The sequence below is a fragment of the Chiloscyllium plagiosum genome, chromosome 44 (genome assembly GCF_004010195.1).
Source record: "Chiloscyllium plagiosum isolate BGI_BamShark_2017 chromosome 44, ASM401019v2, whole genome shotgun sequence".
In the NCBI taxonomy this organism is placed as follows: Eukaryota; Metazoa; Chordata; class Chondrichthyes; order Orectolobiformes; family Hemiscylliidae; genus Chiloscyllium; species Chiloscyllium plagiosum.
The window spans coordinates 10,874,867-10,897,557 of record NC_057753.1 but is presented as its reverse complement, the minus strand read 5'-3'; the positions used below and the strand labels follow the sequence as shown (position 1 = coordinate 10,897,557).

The following is a 22,691-nucleotide window of genomic DNA, read 5'->3' as shown; positions in this document are numbered from 1 at the left end:
AGGTTATTAGATATATTCAAGGCTGAGTTCATCTGATTTTTGAACAACAAAGAAGTGGATGGTTATGGGGGAAGGCAATAAAATAGTTTTAAGACCAGTACTGAATAGTTAGTCATACAGCACAGAAACTGACCCTTCAGTCAACTAGTCCATGCTGACTATGTTGTCAAACTAAACTAATTCCACCTGCCAGTGTTTGGCCCAAATCCTTCTGAACCTTTTCTATTCATATATTATTCAAATGTCTTTTAAATGTTGTAACTGTACCTGCATCCACCACTTCCTCTGGACATTCATTCCGTATGCAAGCCACTCTCTGTGTTTAAAAAAAAACAAATTGTGCCACTCTTCTTTCCCCTCTCACCTTCAAAATTGGCTGTCTAATCTTGAAACCCCCACCCAAAGGAGAGGACACCTTTCCTGTTCACCTCATCTGTACCTCCTTATGATTTTATAATCCTCTGTAAGGTCATCTCTCAACCTCCTAAGCTCCAGTGAAAAATGTCCCACTCTATCCACCTAGATATAGATATAATCATATCCAGTTATGGTCTTTCAATGCTGGTACAGGCTCGAAAGACTAAATGGTCTACTGCTGCTCCCAATTCTGTGTCCAAGACAGCAAGAGACCTTAAGACACAGGAACAGAAATTAGGCCATTCAGCCCATCGGGTCTTCTCCAACATTCAATCATAGCTGATAAGTTTCTCAACCCCATTCTCCCACTTTATCGCCACAACCCTTGATCCCTTCAATACTCAAGAACCTATCGATCGCAGTCCTAAATATACTCAGTGATCTGGCCTTCTCTGGAAGTGAATTCAATGCATTCACAACTCTCTGGCTGAAGAGGTTTCTCCTTATCTCTATTCTAAATGGTCTTTCCCACACTCTAAGGCTATGCCCTCAGGTCCTAGTCTCTCCTACCAACGGAAACATTGTCCCAACGTCCACTCTGTTCAGGCCGTTTAGTATTCTGTATGTTTCAATTAGATCCCCCCCTGAGTTTGGGCCTGTTAATCAGCATGAACCAGACCCTTCAGGATGAGGTACAGCAGGGATTAGGTTCAGCAAAGTGAGAATGGAGGGATTGTGTGTGGGATGAGAATTTCAGCTTTTCGAGAATGAGAGGAAATAAGTTTTTGTGTAAACTAAAATTGATTGGATGGGCTGATAGGCTGAGGAGTAGTAGATGGAGTTAAATTTAGACAAGTGTGAGGTGTTGCCTTTTGGTAAGGCAAATCATGACAGGACTTACACAGTTAATGGAGAGTGTTGCTGAACAAAGAGACCTTGCACTGCAGATTCATGGTTCCTTGAAAGTGGAGTTGCAGGTAGATAGGATAGTGAGGAAGGCATTTGGTATGCTTTCCTTTATTGGTCAGTGCATGGAGTAAAGAAATTGGGAGTTCATTTTGTGGCTGCAGGACATTGGTTCAACCATTGAGTCACGGAGATGTATAGCATGAAAACAGACCCTTCGATCCAACTCGTCCATGCCGACCAGATATCCCAACCCAATCTAGTCCCACCTGCCAGCAACCACCTCATATCACTCCACACCCTTCGTCTTCATATCCCCATCCCAGATGCCTTTTAGATGTTGCAATCGTACTAGTCTCCACCACTCGTCTGGCAGCCCATTCCACATACGCACCATTCTCTGCGTGAAAACATTGTCCCTTAAGTCACTTTTATATCTTTACCCTTTCACCCTAAACTTATGCCCTCTAGTTCTGGACTCCCCCATCCCAGGGAAAAGACCTCATCTATTAATCCTATCCATGTCCCTTATGATTTTATAAACCTCTATAATGTCACCCCTCAGCCTCTAATGCACAGGGAAAACAGCCCCACCCTATTAAACCTCTTCCTATAGCTCAAATCCTCCAACCCTGGCAACATCCTTGTAAATCTTTTCTGATCCCTTTCAAGTTTCACAACATCTTTCTGATAGGAAGGAGACCAGAATTGCATGCAATATTCCAAAAGTGGCCTAACCAATGTCTTATACAGCCGCAACATGACCTCCCAACTCCTGTAGTCAATAATCCAAAGGATTAGGGAGAATCCAAAGGCATTTTACACGTATGTGAGGAATAAGAGAATGATCAAAGAAAGAGTAGGGCCGATCAGGGATAGCATAGGGAACTTGTGTATAGAGTCTGAGGAGGAGGGGAAGCCCTAAATGAGTTTTTTGCTTCTATTTTTACTAAAGAAAAGGATCTTGTAGTGAATGAAACCATTGAGGAGCAGTTAAGCATGCTGGAACAGATAGAGGTTGAGGAAGCTGATGTGTTGAAAATTTTGACAAACATTAAGATTGACAAGTCACCAAAAAGGATCTTGTAGTGAATGAAACCATTGAGGAGCAGTTAAGCATGCTGGAACAGAGAGGTTGAGGAAGCTGATGTGTTGAAAATTTTGACAAACATTAAGATTGACAAGTCGCCAGGGCCAGACCAGATTTATCCTCTGCTGCTTTGGGAAGCGAGAAATGTGATTGCTTCGCCGCTTGTGAAGATCTTTGCATCCTCGCTCTCCACCGGCGTCGTACTGGAGGGAGGCAAATTTAATTCCTCTCTTCAAGAAAGGAAATAGGGAAATCCCCGGCAATTACAGACCAGGCAGTCTCACGTCTGTCGTCTGCAAGGTGTTAGAAAGGATTCTGAGGGATAGGATTTATGGCCATCTGGAAGAGCATGGCTTGATTAAAGGCAGTCAGCACGGCTTTGTGAAGGGCAGGTCATGCCTCACAAATCTTATTGAGTTCTTTGAGGATGTTACTAGACAAGTTATGAGGGTCGAATGGTGGATGTTGTGTATATGGACTTCAGTAAGGCATTTGATAAGGTTCCTCATGGTAGGCTCATTCAGAAGGTCAGGAGGAATGGGATGCAGGGAAATTTAGCTGTCTGGATACATAATTGGCTGGTTGACAGAAGACAGCGAGTGGTAGTGGAAGGAAAATATTCTGCCTGGAAGTCAGTGGTGAGTGGTGTTCCACAGGGCTCTGTTCTTGGGCCTCTACTCTTTGTAATTTTTATTAATGACTTGGATGAGGAGATTGAAGGATGGGTTAGCAAGTTTGAAGACGACACAAAGGTTGGAGGTGTCGTTAACAGTATAGAGGACTGTTGGATGCAGAGATGGGCTGAGAGGTGGCAGATGGAGTTCAATCTGGACAAATGCGAGGTGATACATTTTGGAAGGTCGAACTTGAAAGTTGAGTACAAGATTAAAGACCGGATTCTTGGCAGTGTGGAGGAACAGCGGGATCTTGGTGTGCAGGTACATAGATCCCTTAAAAATGCCACCCAGGTGGACAGGGTTGTTAAGAAAGCATATGGTGTTTTGGCTTTCATTAACGGGGGATTGAGTTTAAGAGCCGTGAGATCTTGTTGCAGCTCTATAAAACTTTGGTTAGACCGCACTTGGAATACTGTGTCCAGTCTGGTCGCCCTATTATAGGAAAGATGTGGATGCTTTGGAGAGGGTTCAGAGGAGGTTTACCAGGATGCTGCCAAAAATGGAGGGCTTATTTTAGAAAGAGAGGTTGACTGAGCTTGGACTTTTTCATTGGAAAAAAGAAGGAAGAGAGGGGACCTAATTGAGGTGTACAAGATAATGAGAGGCACAGACAGAGTTGATAGCCAGAAACTTTTTCCCAGGGCAGAAATTGTTAACACGAGGGGTCATAGTTTAAGCTGTTGGTGGAAAGTATAGAGGGGATGTCAGAGGTGGGTTCTTTATGCAGAAAGTTGTGAGAGCATGGAATGAGTTGCCAGTAGCAGTTGTGAAAGCAAGGTCATTGGGGATATTTAAGAGACTGCTGGACACGCATATAGTCACAGAAATTTGAGAGTTCGTACATTAGGTTTACCTCACATGAGGATCAATGGTCGGCACAACATCGTTGGCTGAAGGGCCTGTTCTGTGCTGTACTGTTCTATGTTCTAATACTCTGACCAATAAAGGAAAGCATACCAAACTGCCTCTTCACTATCCTATTTACCTGTGACTCCACTTTCAAGGAGCTATACCCTTCACTCCAAGGTCTCCTTGGTCATCAACTCTCCCTAGGGCTTTACCATTAAGTGTATAAGTCCTGCTAAGATTTGCTTTCCCAAAATGCAGCAACTCTCATTTATCTAAATTAAATTGCAACTGCCACTCCCCATTGGCTCATCTGATCAAGATCCCGTTGTAATCAAAGGTAACCTTCTTCGCTGTCTACTATACCTCCAATTTGGTGTCACTTTTGGAATATTGCATTCTGTTCTGGTCTTCTTGCAAAAGGAAAGATGTTGTGGAACTTTGAAAGAGTTCAGAAAAGATTGATAAGGCTGTTGCTAGAGTTGTAGGGTTTGAGCTGCAGGGAGACGCTGAATCGGTTGAGTGTGTTATTCTTGGAGCATCAGAGGCTGAGGGCTGATGGTATCGAAGTTCATAAGGGGCATAGACAGGGTGAATAGCCAAGAGCTTTTCCCAGGATAGGGGAGTCCAAAACTAGAGGGCATGGGTTTGAGGTGAGAGGGGTAAGATTTGAAAGGGACCTGAAGGCCAGCATTTTCACACAGAGGGTGGTGCAATCTGCCAGAGGAAGTGGTGGATGCTGGTACAATTACAACATTTAAAAGGCAACGGGATGGAGACATGAATAGGAAGGGTTTAGAGGGATATGAGCTAAATGCTGGAAAATGCGACTCGATTAGTTTAAGATATCTGGTCAGCATGGACGAGTTGGATCGAAGGGTCTGTTTCCGTGCTGTATGACTCCAACTGTCTTTGGTGAAAGCAGAAGTGTTACTGTGAAGACTGGATTTTCAGAGCAGCTTTCAAAGATGTTTTGCCCTTACTGGGAGCGGAAGTAGTTGTGATGAAAGTTCCAACAAAAATCATTTGTGAAACAGCAATTGAGTGAGTGAGTTCATCAGGAATTTGGGTAGAAAATGGGGATTCATTGCGCTGTGGTGATGAAGTGCTTTAAGATTTATCGGCATTAAGTCAGTGCGCTGAGCTGGGAGCCTAGTGAAGTGTTAGGTGGGTTTTTCTTTTAACCTGCTCATTTTCTTTCAGCCGCCAATATTATATTTCCAATGCTGTGCATCAGAAGGAGCTGTGAATCTTAGGATTTTCTGCAATAGTACTGCTTTGTTTCATCAGCATTGTAAAGTTTACTGGTAGCAGCAAGAGGTGTGGGCTGTACTCCCTGGAAATGATTAAGCATTAAGTATGTATGAGCGGGAGGCAGGGTGGGACTTGCCTTTTGATTTGCAGAATATGGGATGTTCTGGGTGCTGTGATCCGGGGCAAACACAACTGGTATATCATGGAAGACCTACAGTGCGGATATAAGCCATTCGGTCCATCAGGTCCACACCGACCCCTCCAAATCCAGCCCCCGCTCCCCAACCCTATCAGGTCATTTCTGCTGGTGGGTGAGACTAGGCCTCAAGAATGGGGGAGTAGAGTTTGGACAGAGCTGAGGAGGAGATGCTTTTCCCAGAGAGTAGTGACTCTATGGAATTCTCTGCCCAAGGAAGCAGTAGAGGCAGCTTCATTAAGTATATTCAAGGCACAGTTGGATGGGTGTTTGCATGGTTGGGGAATTAAGGGTAGTTGGGATAATGCAGGTAGGAAGAGCAGAGATGATGGATTCGTCAGCCATGAGCTTAATGAATGGTGGAGCAGGCTCAACGGGCCAAAAGGCCTACTCCTGCTTCTATTGCTATGAAACTATAACCCTGCATTTCCCATGGCTAATGCACCTAACCTGCATATCCCTGGACACAATGGACAATTTAACAAGGCCAAGCCAAATCAAGGCCGGTGAGCAATCTAGTGATGTGTAAAATGAATGTCGGAGAATGATAGAAAGGGACAAGGAGAGTGAATGTACTAGCAATCAAAGCTGGATTCAAAAGATCACAAAAATTGAAATTAAAGACTGTGTCTGAATGTGTGCTGCATTGTCACAAAAGTGAATGAATTGACTGCACACATTGAAGAGAATAATTACGATCTGAGACTCCTTACAGAGACATGGCTTCAGGATGACAAGGATTGAATGCTGAATATTGAGGGGTTACATGGAATTGAAGTCAAATGGGAAGCTAGGTAAAGGTAGAGGATGGCACTGCCAATCAGCTTGGATTTCAGGTCCTTATTTCTGTGTCCTCTGATCTCCCTGTTCCCACAGAGTAAGATGTTGTCTGTTCTCAGCTCTGGTGGATTTCTGCTGAAGCTTTGACACCCCCCCCCCCCCCCACACCTTCTGGAACAATAAAACATTCAGTCACTCAAGGCCCAACCCCTAGTCTCCCAGCCTGTCAACCATCCAGACACAGTGTTGTCATAGCAGAGAATAAAACAAGAAAATTGAAACAAAATTAGTGATTGTGCTTAATCGACGGAAATAAAGCATATGTTATCAAATAGACAGAAGTACAGCACGGAAATGGATTTTTCGATCAAACACTCCCATGCTGATAAGATATCCTACATACGTCTATGCCCATTTGGTCAATTTCCCTCCAAATCCTTCCTATTCACATACTCATCCAGATGGTTTTTAAATGTTATTGTACCAGCTTCCACCACTTCCTCTGGCAGTTCATTTCATATGTGCACCACCCACTGTGTGAAAATGTTGCCCCTTGGGTCCCTTCTAAATCTTTCCCATCTCACCTGAAACCTACGCCCTCTGGTTTTGAACACCCCTACATAGGCTCCAATGCAATGTGGGGTATGTCGGATTCCAAGTGATCAATTGTAAATGGGCACTCTCATCAGAGGCACAGACAGATGTTTTTGTGGCCAGCAGTGAAAAATCAGAATGGTGTGTTGCCTCCCTTGTGCCAGGATCAAGGATGTCTTAGAGAGGGGGCAGAATGTTCACAAAGGGGAGAGGGACCAGCGGGAGGTCATTGTACACATTGGAACCAATGACATAGGAAAGGAAAAAGATGAGATTCTGAAGGGAGAGCATAGAAAGTTCGGCAGGAATTTAAAAAGGAGGTCCTCAAGGTTGATAATATCTGGATTACTCCCGGTGCTATGAGCTAGTGAGGGTCAGAATAGGAGGACAAGGCAAATGAATATGTGGCTGACGAGCTGGTGTATGGGAGAAGGATTCACATTTTTGTATCATTGGAATCTCTTCTAGGGCAGAAGTGACCTGAACAAGAAGGATGGATTGCACCTGAATTGGAAGGGGACTAATATACTGGCAGGGAGATTTGCTAGAGCTGCTCAGGAGGATTTCAACTAGTAAGGTGGGAGAGGTGGGACCCAGGGAGATAGTGAAGAAAGAGATCAATCTGAGACTGCCACAGTTGAGAAAAAAAGCCAGTCAAGCAGTCAGGGCAGACCGGGACAAAGCAGAGAACAAGGTAGACAGATAAATTAAACTGCATTTATTTCAATGCAAGAAGCCTAACAGGGAAGGCAGATCACCTCTGCATGGTGAGGAACATAGGACTGGGATATGTCAGCAATTACAGAAATGCGGCTCAGTGATGGACAGGACTGGCACCTTAATGTTCCAGGATGCAAATGCTAAAGGAAGGCAAAGGGGGGGGGAGGAGGGAGGGGAGTGAGAGAGAAGAGGGAGTGGCCTTTTTGATAAGGGATAGTGTTACAGCCATATTTCGGGAAGATATTCCTGGAAATACATCCAGTGAAGTTATTTGGATGGAAGTGGGAATTAAGAAAGGGATGATCACCTTATTGGGATTGTATTATAGAGCCCTGAATAGTCAGCAGGAAATTAAGAAACAAATTTATAATGAGGTTTCAGTTATCTGTAAGAATAATATGGTGGTAATGGTAGGGGATTTTAATTTTCCGAACATAGACTGGGACTGCCATAGTGTTCAGGGTTTAGATGGAGAGAAATTTGTTAAGTGTGTACAAGAAAATCTTTTGATTCAGAATGTGGATGTATGACTACAGAACGTGCAAAACTTGACCTGCTCTTGGGAAGTAAGGCAGGGCAGGTGACTGAGGTGTCAGTGGGGGAGCACTTTGGGGCCAGCAACCATAATTCTATTAGTTTTAAAATAGTGATGGAAAAGGATAGACTGTATCTAAAAGTTGAAGCTCTAAATTAGAGGAAGGCTAATTTTGACATATTAGGCAGGAATGTTCAAAAGCTGATTGGGGACAGGTGTTTGCAGATAAAGAGATGGCTGGAAAATGGGAAGCCTTCAGAAATTAGAATGAGAGTCCAGAGACAGTATATTCCTGTTAGGGTGAAAGGAAAGACTGGTAGGTGTAGGGAATGCTAGATGACTAGAGAAATTGACCGTTTGGTTAAGAAGAAGAAGAAAGTATATGTCAGGTATACACAGGATAGATCAAGTGAATCTTTAGAGTATAAGTGCTGTAGAAGTATACTTAGGAGTGAAATCAGGATGATAAAAACATGAGATAGCTTTGGCAAATAGGGTTAAGGAGAATCCAAAGGACTCATACAAATAGATTAAGGACAAAAGGGTAACTAGGGAGCGAATAGGGCCCCTCAAGGATCGGCAAGATGGCCTTTGTGTGGAGTTGCAGGAGATGGGGAGATCCAAAACGAACATTTTACATCAGTTTTTACTGTGCAGAAGGATATTGAAGATATACAATGTAGGGAAATAGATGATGTCATCTTGTAAAATCTCCATATGACAGTAGAGAAGTACTGGATGTCTTGAAACGCATAAAAGTGGATAAATCCCCAGGACCTGATCAGATGTATCTGACAATTCTGTGGGAAGCTAGTGAAGTGATTGTTGTGGCCCCTTGCTGAAATATTTGTATCATCAATAGTTACAGGTGAAGTGCTTGAAGACTGGAGGTTGGCTAACGTGGTGCCACTATTTAAGAGAGGTGGTAAGAACAAGCCAGGGAAGTATAGACCAATAAGCCTAACATTGATGGTTGGCAGGTTTTGAAGGGCATCCTGGGGAACAGGATTTGCATGCATTTGGAAAGGGAATGACTGATTAGGGAGTGTCAACATGGCTTTGTGTGTGGGGAATGTCTCATGAACTTGATTGAGTTTTTGGAGACGTAATAAACAGGATTGAGGGCAGAACAGTGGACATGATCGACATGGACTTCAGGAAGGTGTTCGACAAGGTTCCCCATGGGAGACTGGTTAACAAGATCAGATCAGATCTCATCGAATACAGGGAGAACTAGCCATTTGTATAAAGAACGGGCTTGAAGGTAGAAGACAGAGGCTGGTGGTGGAGGCCTGTGACCAGTGGAGTGCCACAAGGATTGGTGCTGTATCCACTACATTTTGTCACATATATAAATGATTTGGATGTGAACATTGGAGATTTAGTTAGTAAATTGCAGATGACACCAAAACTGGAGGTGTTGTGGATAGCGAAGAAGGTTACCTCTGATTACAACAGGATCTTGATCAGATAGGTCAGTGGGCTGATGAGTGATAGATGGAGTTTAATTTCAACAAATGCGAGGTGGTGCATTTTGGGAAAGCAAATCTTAGTAGGACCTATACATTTAATGGTAAGTTCCAAGGGACTGTTGCTGAACAAAAAGACCTTGGAGAGCAGGTTCATATTTCTTTGAAAGTAGGTCACAGGTACATAGGATTGTGAAGAAGGCATTTGGTATGCTTTCCTTTATTGGTCAGAACATTAAGTATCAGAGTTGGGAGGTCATGTTGTGGCTGTACAGGATGTTGGTTTGGCCACTTCTGGAATGTTGTGTGAAAGAGGAAGGATGTTGTGAAACTTGAAAAGGTTCAGAAAAAATTTACAAAGATGTTGCCAGGGTTGGAGGATTTGAGCTATGGGGAGAGGCTCAATATGCTGGGGCAGTTTTCCCTGGAGGGTCAGAGGCTGAGAGGTTACCTTTAGGAAGGATGTTGTGAAACTTGAAAAGGTTCAGAAAAAATTTACAAAGATGTTGCCAGGGTTGGAGGATTTGAGCTATGGGGAGAGGCTCAATATGCTGGGGCAGTTTTCCCTGGAGGGTCAGAGGCTGAGAGGTTACCTTTACACAAGTTTATAAAATCACGAGGGGCATGGATAGAATAAATAGACAAAATCCATTCCTTGGAGTGGGGGGGTCCAGAACTAGAGGGCGTAGGTTTAGGGTGAGAGGGGAAATATATAAAATGCACCACCCTCTGCATTAAAAGGTTGTCCCTTAGGTTTTTTATATATATGTATATATAAACTGCAACATTTAAAGGCATCTGGATAGATATTTGAATAGGAATGGCACGGGCTCAGTGGTTAGCATTGCTGCCTAACCATGCAAGGGACCCGGGTTCGATTCCCGCCTTGGGCGACTGTCGGTGTGAAGTTTGCACATTCTTCCAGTGTCTGCATGGGTTTCCTTTGAGTGCTCCAGTGTCCTCCCACAATCCAAGAATGTGCAGGTCAGGTGAATTGGCTATGCTAAATTGTCTGTAGTGTTAGGTACATTAGGACTTCACCAGCTCCTCCCACTTGTGGAGGCACCAGCAAGTTCACATGCCATCGTAGGGGGATTGAAGGAGCGACGGCCGAGTGCCATTTTTGACTGGACTATCAGCCCACCTCTGGGAACTCCTGGGTTCCAATCCTGCCGCGGAAGAAGGTGGAAATTGAACTCAGTCAGAAATCTGGAGTCCAGAATCAAATGATGAAACCATTTTCATGAGGGAAAAAAAAACGCCATTTGATTCACACATTTTCCTTTTAAGGGAAGGAAATTGCCGTTGTGGGAAAGGATTCATTCAGTCGTCCCAGCTGCATTCTTTACCCGGTCTGGCCACATGTGACTCCAGACCCATAGCAGTGTGGTTGACTCTTGACTGACATCCCTCTCCACCCCCCCCCCCGGCCCTCCCCCAGCTAGTGAGTGGGGAGAAACATACTTGGATACAGTGTGTAAGTTGAAATTGCTGAGTGAGGCAATACTTCCGATTGGTTAAGGCTGTACCAGGGATCCAAATACAAATCAATAGTAAAGAAAGTAGGGTGAGGGGTTGGTGGTTGGGGTAGTGTGTGTGCTTTGACCTTGAGTTGCTTAAAGAAAGAAAAGGCTACTTTTTTGTATGCCTTTTCCCTGGGGAAACCTGAAGCTGTAGCAAAGTTGAGTCGCAATAAAGGTAACCTGGGCTCAGACTTTCATTGAAAGCTGAGAGATCCAAAAGGTTTTTGTTTTAAAGTTGCTGATTTCTTTCAGCCTCCAGCACTAAGTTTCTAATGTCATGTATCAGACAGAGCAGTGAATGAGTAACTAGTATCGTTAGAAATTGTCAATTTTTCAGGAGTGCAGGTACTGCATTGTTTCATCAGCATTGTAACGTTTACTGGCAGCACCAAGAGGTGTGGGCTGTGGTCAGTCGACACGATGTGGAGGAGCCGGTGTTGGACTGGGGTGGATCAAGTTAAAAATCACACAGCACCAATTTATAGTCCAACAGGTTTATTTGGAAAGATCTTCAGGTAGCTGTGGAGCAGGATCATAAGACACATTATTTATATCGAAAAATTACAGTGTCATGCAGCCGAAATGATATATTGAACAAATTTAGATTGCTGTTAAGTCTTCCATCTTTTACAGTGAGTTGCAGGTTTCATTTCAATAATATTGTAAATCCCAGAACTACTTTCAAGTCACATTCTTGAAATAACTTCAGGTTTTATGAAACAAAATGGTGACCGCTCAGCTCAGACAATGTATTAAAGGTGTGAAGTTTGAGTCTCTGTATTCCAATCTTGAGTCAGACTGGTTCTATTTCCAAAGTAGGAATTTGTAAAATATTACTTGGATTGACCGCCTGCAGATTGTGTGCTTTTTGAGCCAAATAGAATGGATCTGCAAATGCAAATTCACCTCATAGACTTACTTGTATGGTTGCGTGCATGTGTGAGTGTGTGAGAAAGTGTGTGCTTATGTGTGAGATGGAGAATAAGCCTGACATTGGTCTTGGGAAATTGTGATTTGTGCTATCTTCTCCCCACCCACTGCCCCCTATCCATTCCATCTGCATGTCATTCTCTTTCCCCCATCCTCTGTCCCTCCATTGTCTTGGTGGTCCTGAGACTCTGGCCTTTCTGTCTGTCCCACCGCCACCACCATCTTTCATGCCTTGAACCCTCTTTGATCGCTGTATCAAGCCCTTCTCAGAGATAGAGAATGGATGGTGATTACTCTGCCTGGGAGATGCAAGTGCATGACAAATGCCTTATCGAAAATGTTTATATTCAGAAACATCATTAAAGTTTAAATTGTATTTAAAAAACTGCCAACATCTTTCTCAAACTTTGCATTGAAATATGTGCAGTTAGGCCACAGTTGAGGACAGGCTTTGAGGGGTGAATGGCCTAGTCCTAGTCTTGTAAAATTGATTCTGACTATGTAGAAATAAAATAATGGAGTTGTAGAGTATGGAAACAAACCCTTCAGTCTGTGCCAAGCAGATATCCTAAATTAATCTAGGCCCATTTGCCAGCATTTGGCCCATATCCATTTAAACCTTCCTATTCATGTATCCATCCAGATGCATTTGAAATGCTGTAGCCTCCTCCACTTCCTTTGGCAGTTAATTCAGTCCATGCACCACCCTCTGCGCGAAAAAGTTGCCCTTTAGGTCCCTTTTTAAACCCTTTCCCCTCTCACCCTAAACAAATGCTCTCTAGCTCTTGAAGTCTCCCACGCCAGGGAAACCTATCCATGCCCTTCATGATTTTATAAACCTCTATAAGATCACCCCTAACCCTCCTATGCTCTAGGGAAAACAGCCCCAGCCTATTCAGCCTGACGTTGTCTCTCAAATCTACCAACCTGAGCAACACCCTAACAAATTGTTTCTGAAGCCTTTCAAGTTTCACAATATCTTTTGTGCTCTTGTGATTATGTTCAGGGCTTATGTATTATGTTCAGGGCTTAAGCGAGGGCATTTCTTGAGGGGAATTAACGTTCAATTTTTTTTCTAATCCTTAGGACCCTTTTAATCTTTCCCTTCTTCCCTAAACCTATGCTCTCTCGTTTGGGAGTCCCCTACCCAGGTAAAAGATGTACAAAAGTTGAATAGCCAGACAAAATGCAAAAGGAGTAAAATAGCGAGACGCAAGAGAAAAAGAAATGTCGTTCCAGCCTTTTTTTTTATTTCTCCTATTGTCATTTGAACACAAAATCTGTCAGTAACACCAACAACCTCACCGAGCATATTGCGCATGTTCGCCGGTGTCAGCAAGAATCTTCTTGCTGTCCGCGGAAACGGCGCGCGACCTCCTTTCGTTAGACCAATGGGGAAACTTGGAAGACCGGAAGGAGTGTGGTCCTCCTGCCAATCAAAGCCCCCCCCCATTGTCTGAATGCGGAAATTCGATAATGAGCTTACGAAGCTGCTGCTGATGCTGCTTCTCCTTTCCGTCTGAATGAAGATTGAGCTTCACCCCAGACTGCGTCTGTCTCCCTCTGTCCAACATCTGTGAGTACAACATTCACTTTTCTCACCCCCTTTTCTATTTGTTTTTTCGTTTTGGTGTTCAATTGTTGATTTGCAGCAACTGAAAGGAAAGGGAGTGAATCCAGGAAGGGGACAGACCCTGGAAAAGTTGGTCCAGATCTGTATCTCAATTAGCAAACACGTGGCAAATGCAATATGAAGTTGTAGCCTTTGCTGTATACAAAAAATGAAAGGAGGTGCATTGTTTAAATGGTGATATATTGGGGTATGGAGAAAGTGAGGACAGCAGATGCTGGTGGTCAGTGTAGAAAAGTGTGACGCTGCAAAAACACAGCAGGTCAGGCAGCATCCGAGGAGCAGGAGAATCGACGTTTCGGGCACGAGCCCTTCAGGAATGATGTGTGGATGTACAAAGGGACCTCCTTCTACATCAGTTAATGCTAGTTGTCAGACAGGTGCAGCAAGCAATGAGTAAGGCAAGTAGTACATTAGCAAGAGGAATTGAATTTGGAAGTGGGGATGTCTTCCTGCAGTTTGGGGATCATTGAATATATTCAAGGCTGAGTTAATCTGATTTTTGAACAAAAAAGAAGTGGATAGTTATAGTTGAAGGCAAGAAAACGGTTTTAAGACCAATACAGGACAGAAACAGAACCTTCAGTCCAAATAGTCCATGCTAACTATGTTGTCAAACTAAACTAGTACCACCTGCCAGTGTTTGGCGCATATCCTCCAAACCTTTCCTATTCATGTACTTATCCAAATGCCTTTTAAACATTGCAGCTGTAACTGCATCCATCACTTCCTCCGGACATTCATTTCACACACAAGCCACACTGAAATGGTGCACCTCATGCCTTTTTAAAATCTTTCTCTTCTCACGTTCAAAATTTGCTCCCGCATCATGAAACCACCACCCTAAGGAAAGGATACCTGCCGTACACCTCATCCATACCACTCATTTTATAATCATCTATAAGGTCACCTCTTGGCCTCCTATGCTCAGGTGAAAAAAATCCCAGCCTATCCAGTCTGTCAGTTGGGTTGAAGAAATTTCTCCCTTATCTCCTTTCTGACAGGTCTTCCCTTTACTCTAAGACTGTATCCTCGCGGCCTAGTCTCTCCTAGCAATGGAAACATTTTCCCAATATTCCCAATGTCTGGACCATTCAGTATTCTATGTTTCAATCAGATCTCTCCTGTGTGTGGGCCTGTTAATTAGCATGAACCAGACTCTTCAGGATGAGGTGCAGCAGGGATTAGGTTCAGCAAAGTGTGTGTAGGGTGGAGATTTTTAGCTTTTAAGGAATGAAAAAGGAAGAAAGTTCAATATAAATTAGAATTGATTGGATGGGCTGATGTGCTGAGGAATGGTAGATAAATATGAGGTTGCATTTTGGCAACACAAATCAGGACAGGCCTTAGTTAACGGTGACTGTTGCTGAACAAAGAGAACTTGCAGTGCAGGTTCATAGTTCCTTGAAAGTGGAGTTGCAGGTAGATAGGATAGTGAAGAAAGTTTTTGGTATGCTTTCCTTTGTTGGTCAATGTGTTCAGCATAGGAATGGTGGTCATGTTGCGGCTGTACAGGTCATTGATAATGCTACTTTTGAATAATGTGTTCCGTTCTGGTCTCCCTGCCACAAGAAAGATGCTGTGAAACTATGAAAGAGTTCAGAAAGGATTTACAAGGCTGTTGCCAGAGTTGGAATGTTTGTGTTAAAGGGAGAGGCGGAATAGGCTGGGGCTGTTTTCCCTGGAGCATCAGAGGCTGAGGGGTGAACTTACACCAGTTCATAAGGGGCATGGATAGGGTGAAGAGCCAAGATCTTTTCCCCAGAGTAGGGGAGTGCAAAACTAAATGGCATTGGTTTGAGGTGAGAGGGGCAAGATTTTAAAGGAACCGGAGGGGCAACTTTATGCAGAGGATGGTGCATATACGGAATGAGCTGCCAGAGGAAGTGGTGGAGATTGGTACATTTAAAAGGCATCTGGATGAATATATGAATAGGAAGGGTTCAGAGGGATATGGGCCAAATGCTGGCAAATGGAACGAGATGAAGTTCAGATATCTGGGTGGCACGGATGAGTTGGACCGATTGGTGTCTCTTCGTGCTATGTGACTAATCGTCTTCAGTGAAAGCAGAAGTGTCGTTGTGAAGACTGGACTTTGACAGCAGCTTTCAAAGATGTTTTGCCCTTACTGGGAGCAGAAGTTACAACAAAATCTTTCATTTGTGAGACAGCGACTGAGTCAGTGAGTAGATCTGGGATTTTGGAAAGTGGGAATTCATTGCATTGTGGGAATGAATTGCTTTAAGGTTTACTGGCAGTAAGTGAACTGTGCTGAACAGGGAGCCTAGTGAATTGGTGGGTTTTTGTTTAAAACTGCTCAGTTCTTTTAACCTCCAATGTTGTATTTCCAATTCTGTGCAACAGAAGAATAGGTGAATCAGTAACTGATCGCATTAGAAGCCTTACGATTTTCAGTACTGCAGGTATTGCATTGTTTCATCAGCATTGTAAAGTTTACTGGCAGCAGTGAGGGCTGTATTCACTTGAAATGATTAAGCAGTTAGATAACACACAGGAGAGGGCAGGGTGGGACTTATCTTTCGATTTGCAGAAGGTGTGAGGTTCTGGGCGCTGCGGTCTGGGGCAAACACAACTGCGGGAAATCATAGCCCCATAGTGTGGAAGCAAGCCTTCGGCCCATCAAGTCCATGCTGCCTCCTCCGAAGGGCACGCCAGAAGCTGATGGGCCCCATCCTAACAAGTTGTTTCTGCTGTTGGGTGAGATTAGGATGAGGAGACATGGCCTCAAGATTAGGGGGAGTAGATTTAGGACAGAGATGAGGATAAACTGCTTTTCCCGGATAGTCGTGACTCTATGGAATTCTCTGCCCAAGGGAGCAGCAGAGCCACCTTTATTAAGTATATTCAAGACATAGTTGGATGGGTTTTTCCATGGTAGGGGAATTGTGGGTAGTTGGGATAATGCAGGCAGGAGGAGCTGAGATGACGGATAGATCAGCCACGATCTTAATGAATGGTGGAGCAGGCTCAATAGGCCAAATGGCCTACTCCTGATTCTTTTGCTATGAATATATAACCTTATATTTCCCATTGGCTAACCCACCTAACCTGCACATCCCTGGAAACTATGGGCTATTTAGCATGCCCAATCCAAATCAAGGCTGGTGAACAATGTGGAAAATGAACACCAGAGAATAAATCAACCAGTATTCAATGCTGGATTCAAAAGATCATAAAAATTGAAACTAAAAACTGTATCTAAATGTGTACTGCATTATAACATTAGTGAATGAATTGACTGCACACATTGAAGAGAATAATTATGATCTGAGACTCCTTACAGAGAGATGTCTTCAGGATGATGAGGATTCGATCCTGGATATCGAGGGGGTTTGTGGCATTCAAGCTGAATGGGAAGCTGGGTAAAGGTAGAGGGTTGGCACTGCCAATCAAAGCACTGATAACATGGTAGTCTGGTGTCAGCTCGAATTACAGGTCCTGATTTCTCTGTCCTCTGCTGATCTCTCAGTTCTCACAGAAAGTGAGATGTCATCTGTTCTCAGCTCTGCAGGAATTCTGCTGAAGCTTTGACCCCCTGTTTACACCTTCTGGATCAATAGAACATTCAGTTAATTAAGGCCCAACCCACAACCTGTCAATCATCCAGACATGGAGTGTCACCATAGCAGGGAATAAAACCAGAAAAATGAAACAAAATTAGAAATCAATACATAGTCGGTGCTCGTGCTTAACGTTTCATCATTGGGAAGTAAACTAGAAATCGGGGTCTCCCAGGATTCTTATAGTGCCCTAATTGAGGAATCCTCTCTCCTTTACACCTAACTATTAATACCCAGCTATGATGTATAAGAATATTTACATCAACAGAAATAAAGGATCTGTTATCAAATAGTCATGGAGATATACAGGATGGGAATAGACTTTTTAATCCAACACATCCATTCTGAAAGATATCTGATGTAAATCTAACTGCATTTGCCAGCATTTGACCGATATCCATCCAAACCCTTCCTATTCACATACCCATCTAGATGCCTTTTAAATGTAATTGTACTGGCCACTTCCTCTGGCAGTTCATTCCATACACGCACCACCCTCTGCTTGGAAAAGATGCTCTTTAGGTCCCTTTTAAATCTTTCCCCTCACCCTCAAACCCCTGTCCTCTGATTTTGGACACTCCCGCCCTGGAGAAAAGACCTTGCATGTGTGAGAGGGTGTGTCTGTGGGTTTGTATGTGTGAGCATATGAGAGAAGGTCTGTAGGAATGTGTGTGTGTGGGGGTGTGTGAGAGAGAGAAAGTGTGTGTAGTGTAGTGGGGTCACCTATAGTGTGACATGAACTCAAGGACCTAGCTGAGACCATCCCCCATGGGTACTAAACTTGACTATCAGATTCTGTTTGGCCACTTGCGTTGTTGCCTGTCCAGAGGTCTGCCTTGAAGGATAGTCACCTGAAGGTTTGAGGTCAAATGGGAGGGTACACTCCTGCCTGATTGTTGTGTAGTGTCCATTCATCTGTTGCTGTAGCCCCTGCTCAGTCTTACCAATGTACCATGCCTCAGGGCATCTTTGTCTCTCTCACATGCTGCAGGCAATGTTAGCCAGGTCTTAAAAGTACCTGCCGCACACACAGTGGGTGGTGTCCCCACATGTAATGGTGGTATGCATGTCGACACTCTGATGCATCTTGCAGCCTCTGCCATGACAGGGTTGCATGGTGTTGTCCTGAAAGCTGGGCAGTTTGCTGGGAATAATGATCTGGGAATAGGTTTGGTGGTGGTTTAAAGGTGAGAATTGGAGGCATGGGGAAAGTCTTCGCGAGGTACTCACCCTCATTGATAATGTTTTGCACGCTGTGAAGAACATGGGAGTAGTTTTTCGATTGCTGGGAAGTATTGGACAACAAAGTTCATGTCTTTCTCCTAAGGAGGTCAATACAGTTTTTTGCTGTGGCATTTCGGAATTCGCGGTCAATGCGTTGAGCATTGTACCCCATTCTTATGAGGACATCCTTGAGTACTTCCAAGTGTCTGTCATGTGTCTCCTCATCTGAGCAGATCCTGTACATTCGTAGGCTGTCAATTTCAGAGTGAAACTCCCTCCCTTTGGGCAACATCTGGGAGCAAAGCAATGTCTCCTCCTTTCCATTTGTCATCTTGGGAGGGAAAGAGAGGGGGGAAGCACTATTCACTTGTAGCAAATGGAGTGAATCCAGGGAGGGAGCAGACTCTGCAAAGATACTCAGATGCTCTCTCTTCCCTCTTAAAGGTATTTTCCTTGGGTATTTCCCCCGTTTGGCATGTATACAGTTTGCACCCTCAAAGGATCACTTCTTTCCTCAGTGTCACCCTCTGGTCCAACCCATCCATGCCGACCAGGTATCCCAACCTAATCTAGTCCCACCTACCAGCACCTGGCCCATATCCCTCCAAACCCTTCCTATTCATATACCCATCTAAATGCCTTTTAAATGTTGCAATTGCACTAGCCTCCACCACTTCCTCTGGGAGATCATTCCATACACGTGCCACCCTCTGTGTGGGAAAAGTTGCCCCTTGGGTCTCTTTTATATCTTTCCCCTCTCACCCTAAACCTATGCCCTCTAGTTCTGGACTCCCCCATCCCAGGGAAAAGACTTTGCCTGTTTATCCAACCATGCCGCTCATGGTTTTATAAACCTCTATAAGATCACCCCTCAGCCTCTGCTCCAGGGAAAACAGTCCCAGCCTGTTCAGCCTCTCCCTATTAGATTAAATCCTCCAACACTGGCAACATCCGTGAAAATCATTTCTGAACCCTTTCATGTTCACAGTTAAAAGGGTAGTTTCTCATGGAACTGAGCAGAATTTAAGGGATTCACACATTGATATCAAATTATTCTTCACCTTCCACACGTCCTGTATTTCTTGTCATTTTTTTTATTTAATAGTACAGCAGGAAGTCATTCAGCAACTTTTAATGGCTTTCTTTTTGCAAGCAACCTTGACATTTCATTATCATGTCCCTGATTCAGCTCCATTTCCAGAACCTTTGACGGCAGCTTGTTCCAGGTCATTGTCACCTAAATGAAGTTTTCCTCCATACACACTTAAGGCGATCTGGCTGCATGAGGGTTTTCAGGTTTCTGTGTCCTGGATAATGTGATCATCAGGCATCTGGCAATCTACAGGAATTGCCACCTATATAATTCTTATTTAACTGTACTGACAATGAATACTTATGTTGTGAATTTTTTTGCAGGAAGTCACGCAGGGGAAAAAATTCTGAAAACAATTGACGCATCAACTTCTGATGGAGCCATTTGATTCTTTGGGATTTGACTATTAGCATGTACTCAAACAGAAGAAATGTTTGCTTTTTGTCTGCTTGAAAGATTTTGGACACTGGTGTGGCAGGAACAATACTGACTCACCTGAGTGAGGGAGGTTCAGTGCGCTGACTGTGAAAAGTGCTTCACCCCATCTCCTCAGCTTAGGGGATCAAAATCTCACCCCTCACGGTGGGGGAAGACTGTGTACCCGTTCTGCTTGTAATTTCAAACACAGCAACACAAGGAAAGTTCCCCCTCCATGGAGAAACCGTGGAAATGTGGGGACTGTGGGAAAGGATTCTATTCCCCATCGGCGCTGGAAACTCACAGACGTGTTCACACTGGGGAGAGGCCGTTCAGCTGCTCTCAATGTGGGCAGAGATTCACTGCATTATCCCACCTCATGAGACACCAGCGCGTACACACCAGGGAAAGGCCCTTCACCTGCTCAGTGTGCGGGAAAGGATTCAGTCGGATGAGCAACCTGCAGACTCACCAGCGGGCCCACACGGGAGAGAAGCCGTTCACGTGCCCCATGTGTGGGAAGGGGTTTGCTCAGGCATCTCGACTGTTAATCCATAAGCGGGTCCACACCGGGGAGAGGCCGTTCACCTGCTCTGTGTGCGGGAAGGGATTCAGTCAGACGGGCAATCTGCAGACGCACCAGCGGGCCCACACGGGAGAGAAGCCATTCACCTGCCCTGTGTGTGGGAAGGGGTTTGCTCAATCATCTAGACTGTTAATCCATAAGCGGGTACATACAGGGGAGAGGCCATTCACCTGCTCAGTGTGCGGGAAGGGATTCACTCAGTCATCTACACTCCTGATCCACCAGCGGGTACACACTGGGGAGAGGCCATTCACCTGCTCCGTATGCGGGAAGGGATTCAGTCGGATGGGCAACCTGCAGAAGCACCAGCGGGTCCACACGGGGGAGAAGCCATTCACATGCCCGGTGTGTGGGAAGGGGTTTGCTCAGTCATCTACGCTGCTTGCCCACAAGCGGGTCCACACTGGGGAGAAGCCATTCACCTGCTCCATGTGCGGGCAGGGGTTCAGTCGGTTGGGTAACCTGCAGACGCATCAGCGGGTCCATACTGGGGAGAGACCATTCACCTGCTCTCAGTGCGGGAAGGGATTCATCAATTCTTCTGCCCTACTGACCCACCAGCGGGTCCACACTGGGCAGAGGCCATTCACCTGCCCTGACTGCGGGAAGGGATTTATCAACTCTTCCACCCTGCTGATCCACCAGCGGATTCACACCGGGGAGAGGCCATTCACCTGCTCTCAGTGCGGGAAGGGATTTATCAATTCTTCCACCTTGCTGCTCCACCAGCGGGTCCACACCGGGGAGAGGCCATTCAGCTGCTCTCAGTGCAGGAAGGGATTCACCCGCTCCTCCCACCTGCGGAGGCACCAGCGAGTTCACATGCCATCACAGGGGGATTGAAGTAGCGATGGCTGAGTGCCATTATCTACCGGTTCTGGGGACTCACGTTGAGAATGTGTATAGGGTATAAGCAGGCAGGGAAGGAGTTAAGTTTTGAGTTTCGTGAAATAAGAGGTTCAGTTGAGCATGACTCAGATCAGATAAAAACTTAGTTAACAATGGGGTGCTTGAGGAAAGGATAATGGGTTAACAAGGTGGAAAAGCAGTCATTATGTAGAGCCATTTAACAATATTGGAAGCATTCAGTGTGCAAGGTCAGCTAACAAGGGGAAATGTATACATTGTATGAATCCAATTAACAAGGTTAAGAACTGTAAAGGGCTTGGTCTCTGCTACTGATGCTCATTGATTGTAACGGTCACCCAATTAATATGTATGTTGCCTTATCTGGATGCTTCTCCCTGTAAAATGACTATATAGTTCATTTGAGAAACTGCTCTTCCAGAAGAGACCATGAACTCATCTTTGTGCACATGGGCGATCGTTCTCTCTCTCCCTACAGGGCCTGGAAGAAACATGAAACAGGTCTTTCAGCATTTTGCTTTGACTGAGGTGAGGGGGGGCGGAAATGGGATGATACCGGGTTCGAATCCTGCGGCGGCAGATGACAATTGGAATTCAGTCAGAAATCTAGTGTTCAGAATCTAAGGAAACCATCTTCAGGGGAAAGAAAACCCCACCTGATTCACTCCTGCCCTTTTTAGGGAAGGAAACTGCTGTTGCGGGAAAGGATTCACTCAGTGGTCCCAGCTGCATCCTTTACCCCATCTGGCTGACATGTGACTCCAGACACACAGCAGTGTGGTTAACTCTTGACTGCACCTCCCTCACTCTCCAGCAAATGAGTGGGGAGAAATTGACTTGGATAGGGTGACTGGGTTGAAATTGCTGAATGAGGCAATATTTCCTACGGGTTAAGGCTGTACTGCAAAGGGACAACTCAGTGCTGATCAATAGTAAAGGGTTGGGTTGGGTGGAGAATGGGTGCGTGGGCTTTGACTGTGAACTGTTCTAAAAAGAAATTACCTACTTTTTGTCAGCCTTTTTGCTGGGGAGATCTGAAGCTGTAACAAAGTTTGGTGGCGGTCAAGGTCACCTGAACTTCACCGCCAGGCTGAGACTCTCATTGAAAGCTATGAGATCCAACAGGTTTTTGTCTCAAAGCTGCTCATTTCTTTCAGCCTCTCGCACTAAGTTACCAATGTCCTGTCTCAGAAGGAGCAGTGAATGAGTAGCTACAATCGTTAGAAATTGTCATTTCGTCAGCATTTTAAAGTTTTTACTGGCAGTAGTGGGAGGTGTAGGCTGTATTCACTAGTAACAAAGTTTAAAAATCACACAATGTCAGGTTAGAGTCCAATAGGTTTATTTGGAAGGATGAGCTTTCGGAGTGCTGCTCCTTAGTCAGGTGGCTGTAGAACAGGATCATAAGACAGAATT

General features: G+C 44.6%; 1 protein-coding gene across 5 annotated transcripts in view; it reads left to right on the top strand.

Annotated features, from left to right (window-relative positions):
• LOC122543524 (zinc finger protein 239-like) overlaps positions 1-22,691 on the top strand; it is a 116,975-nt gene that overhangs the window by 799 nt on the left and 93,485 nt on the right. For 2 of the 5 annotated variants that reach the window (XM_043682306.1, XM_043682308.1), the window contains exons 2-3: positions 13,029-13,453; positions 19,729-21,448. In XM_043682306.1, coding sequence (XP_043538241.1) covers positions 20,058-21,251 — 1,194 coding nt within the window. In that variant the 5' untranslated portion in view covers positions 13,029-13,453; positions 19,729-20,057 and the 3' untranslated portion in view covers positions 21,252-21,448. Of the gene's footprint in view, positions 1-12,582; positions 13,454-19,728; positions 21,449-22,691 lie in introns of those variants that run through there. The other 3 variants (XM_043682304.1, XM_043682314.1, XM_043682307.1) reach the window with 3 other exon arrangements.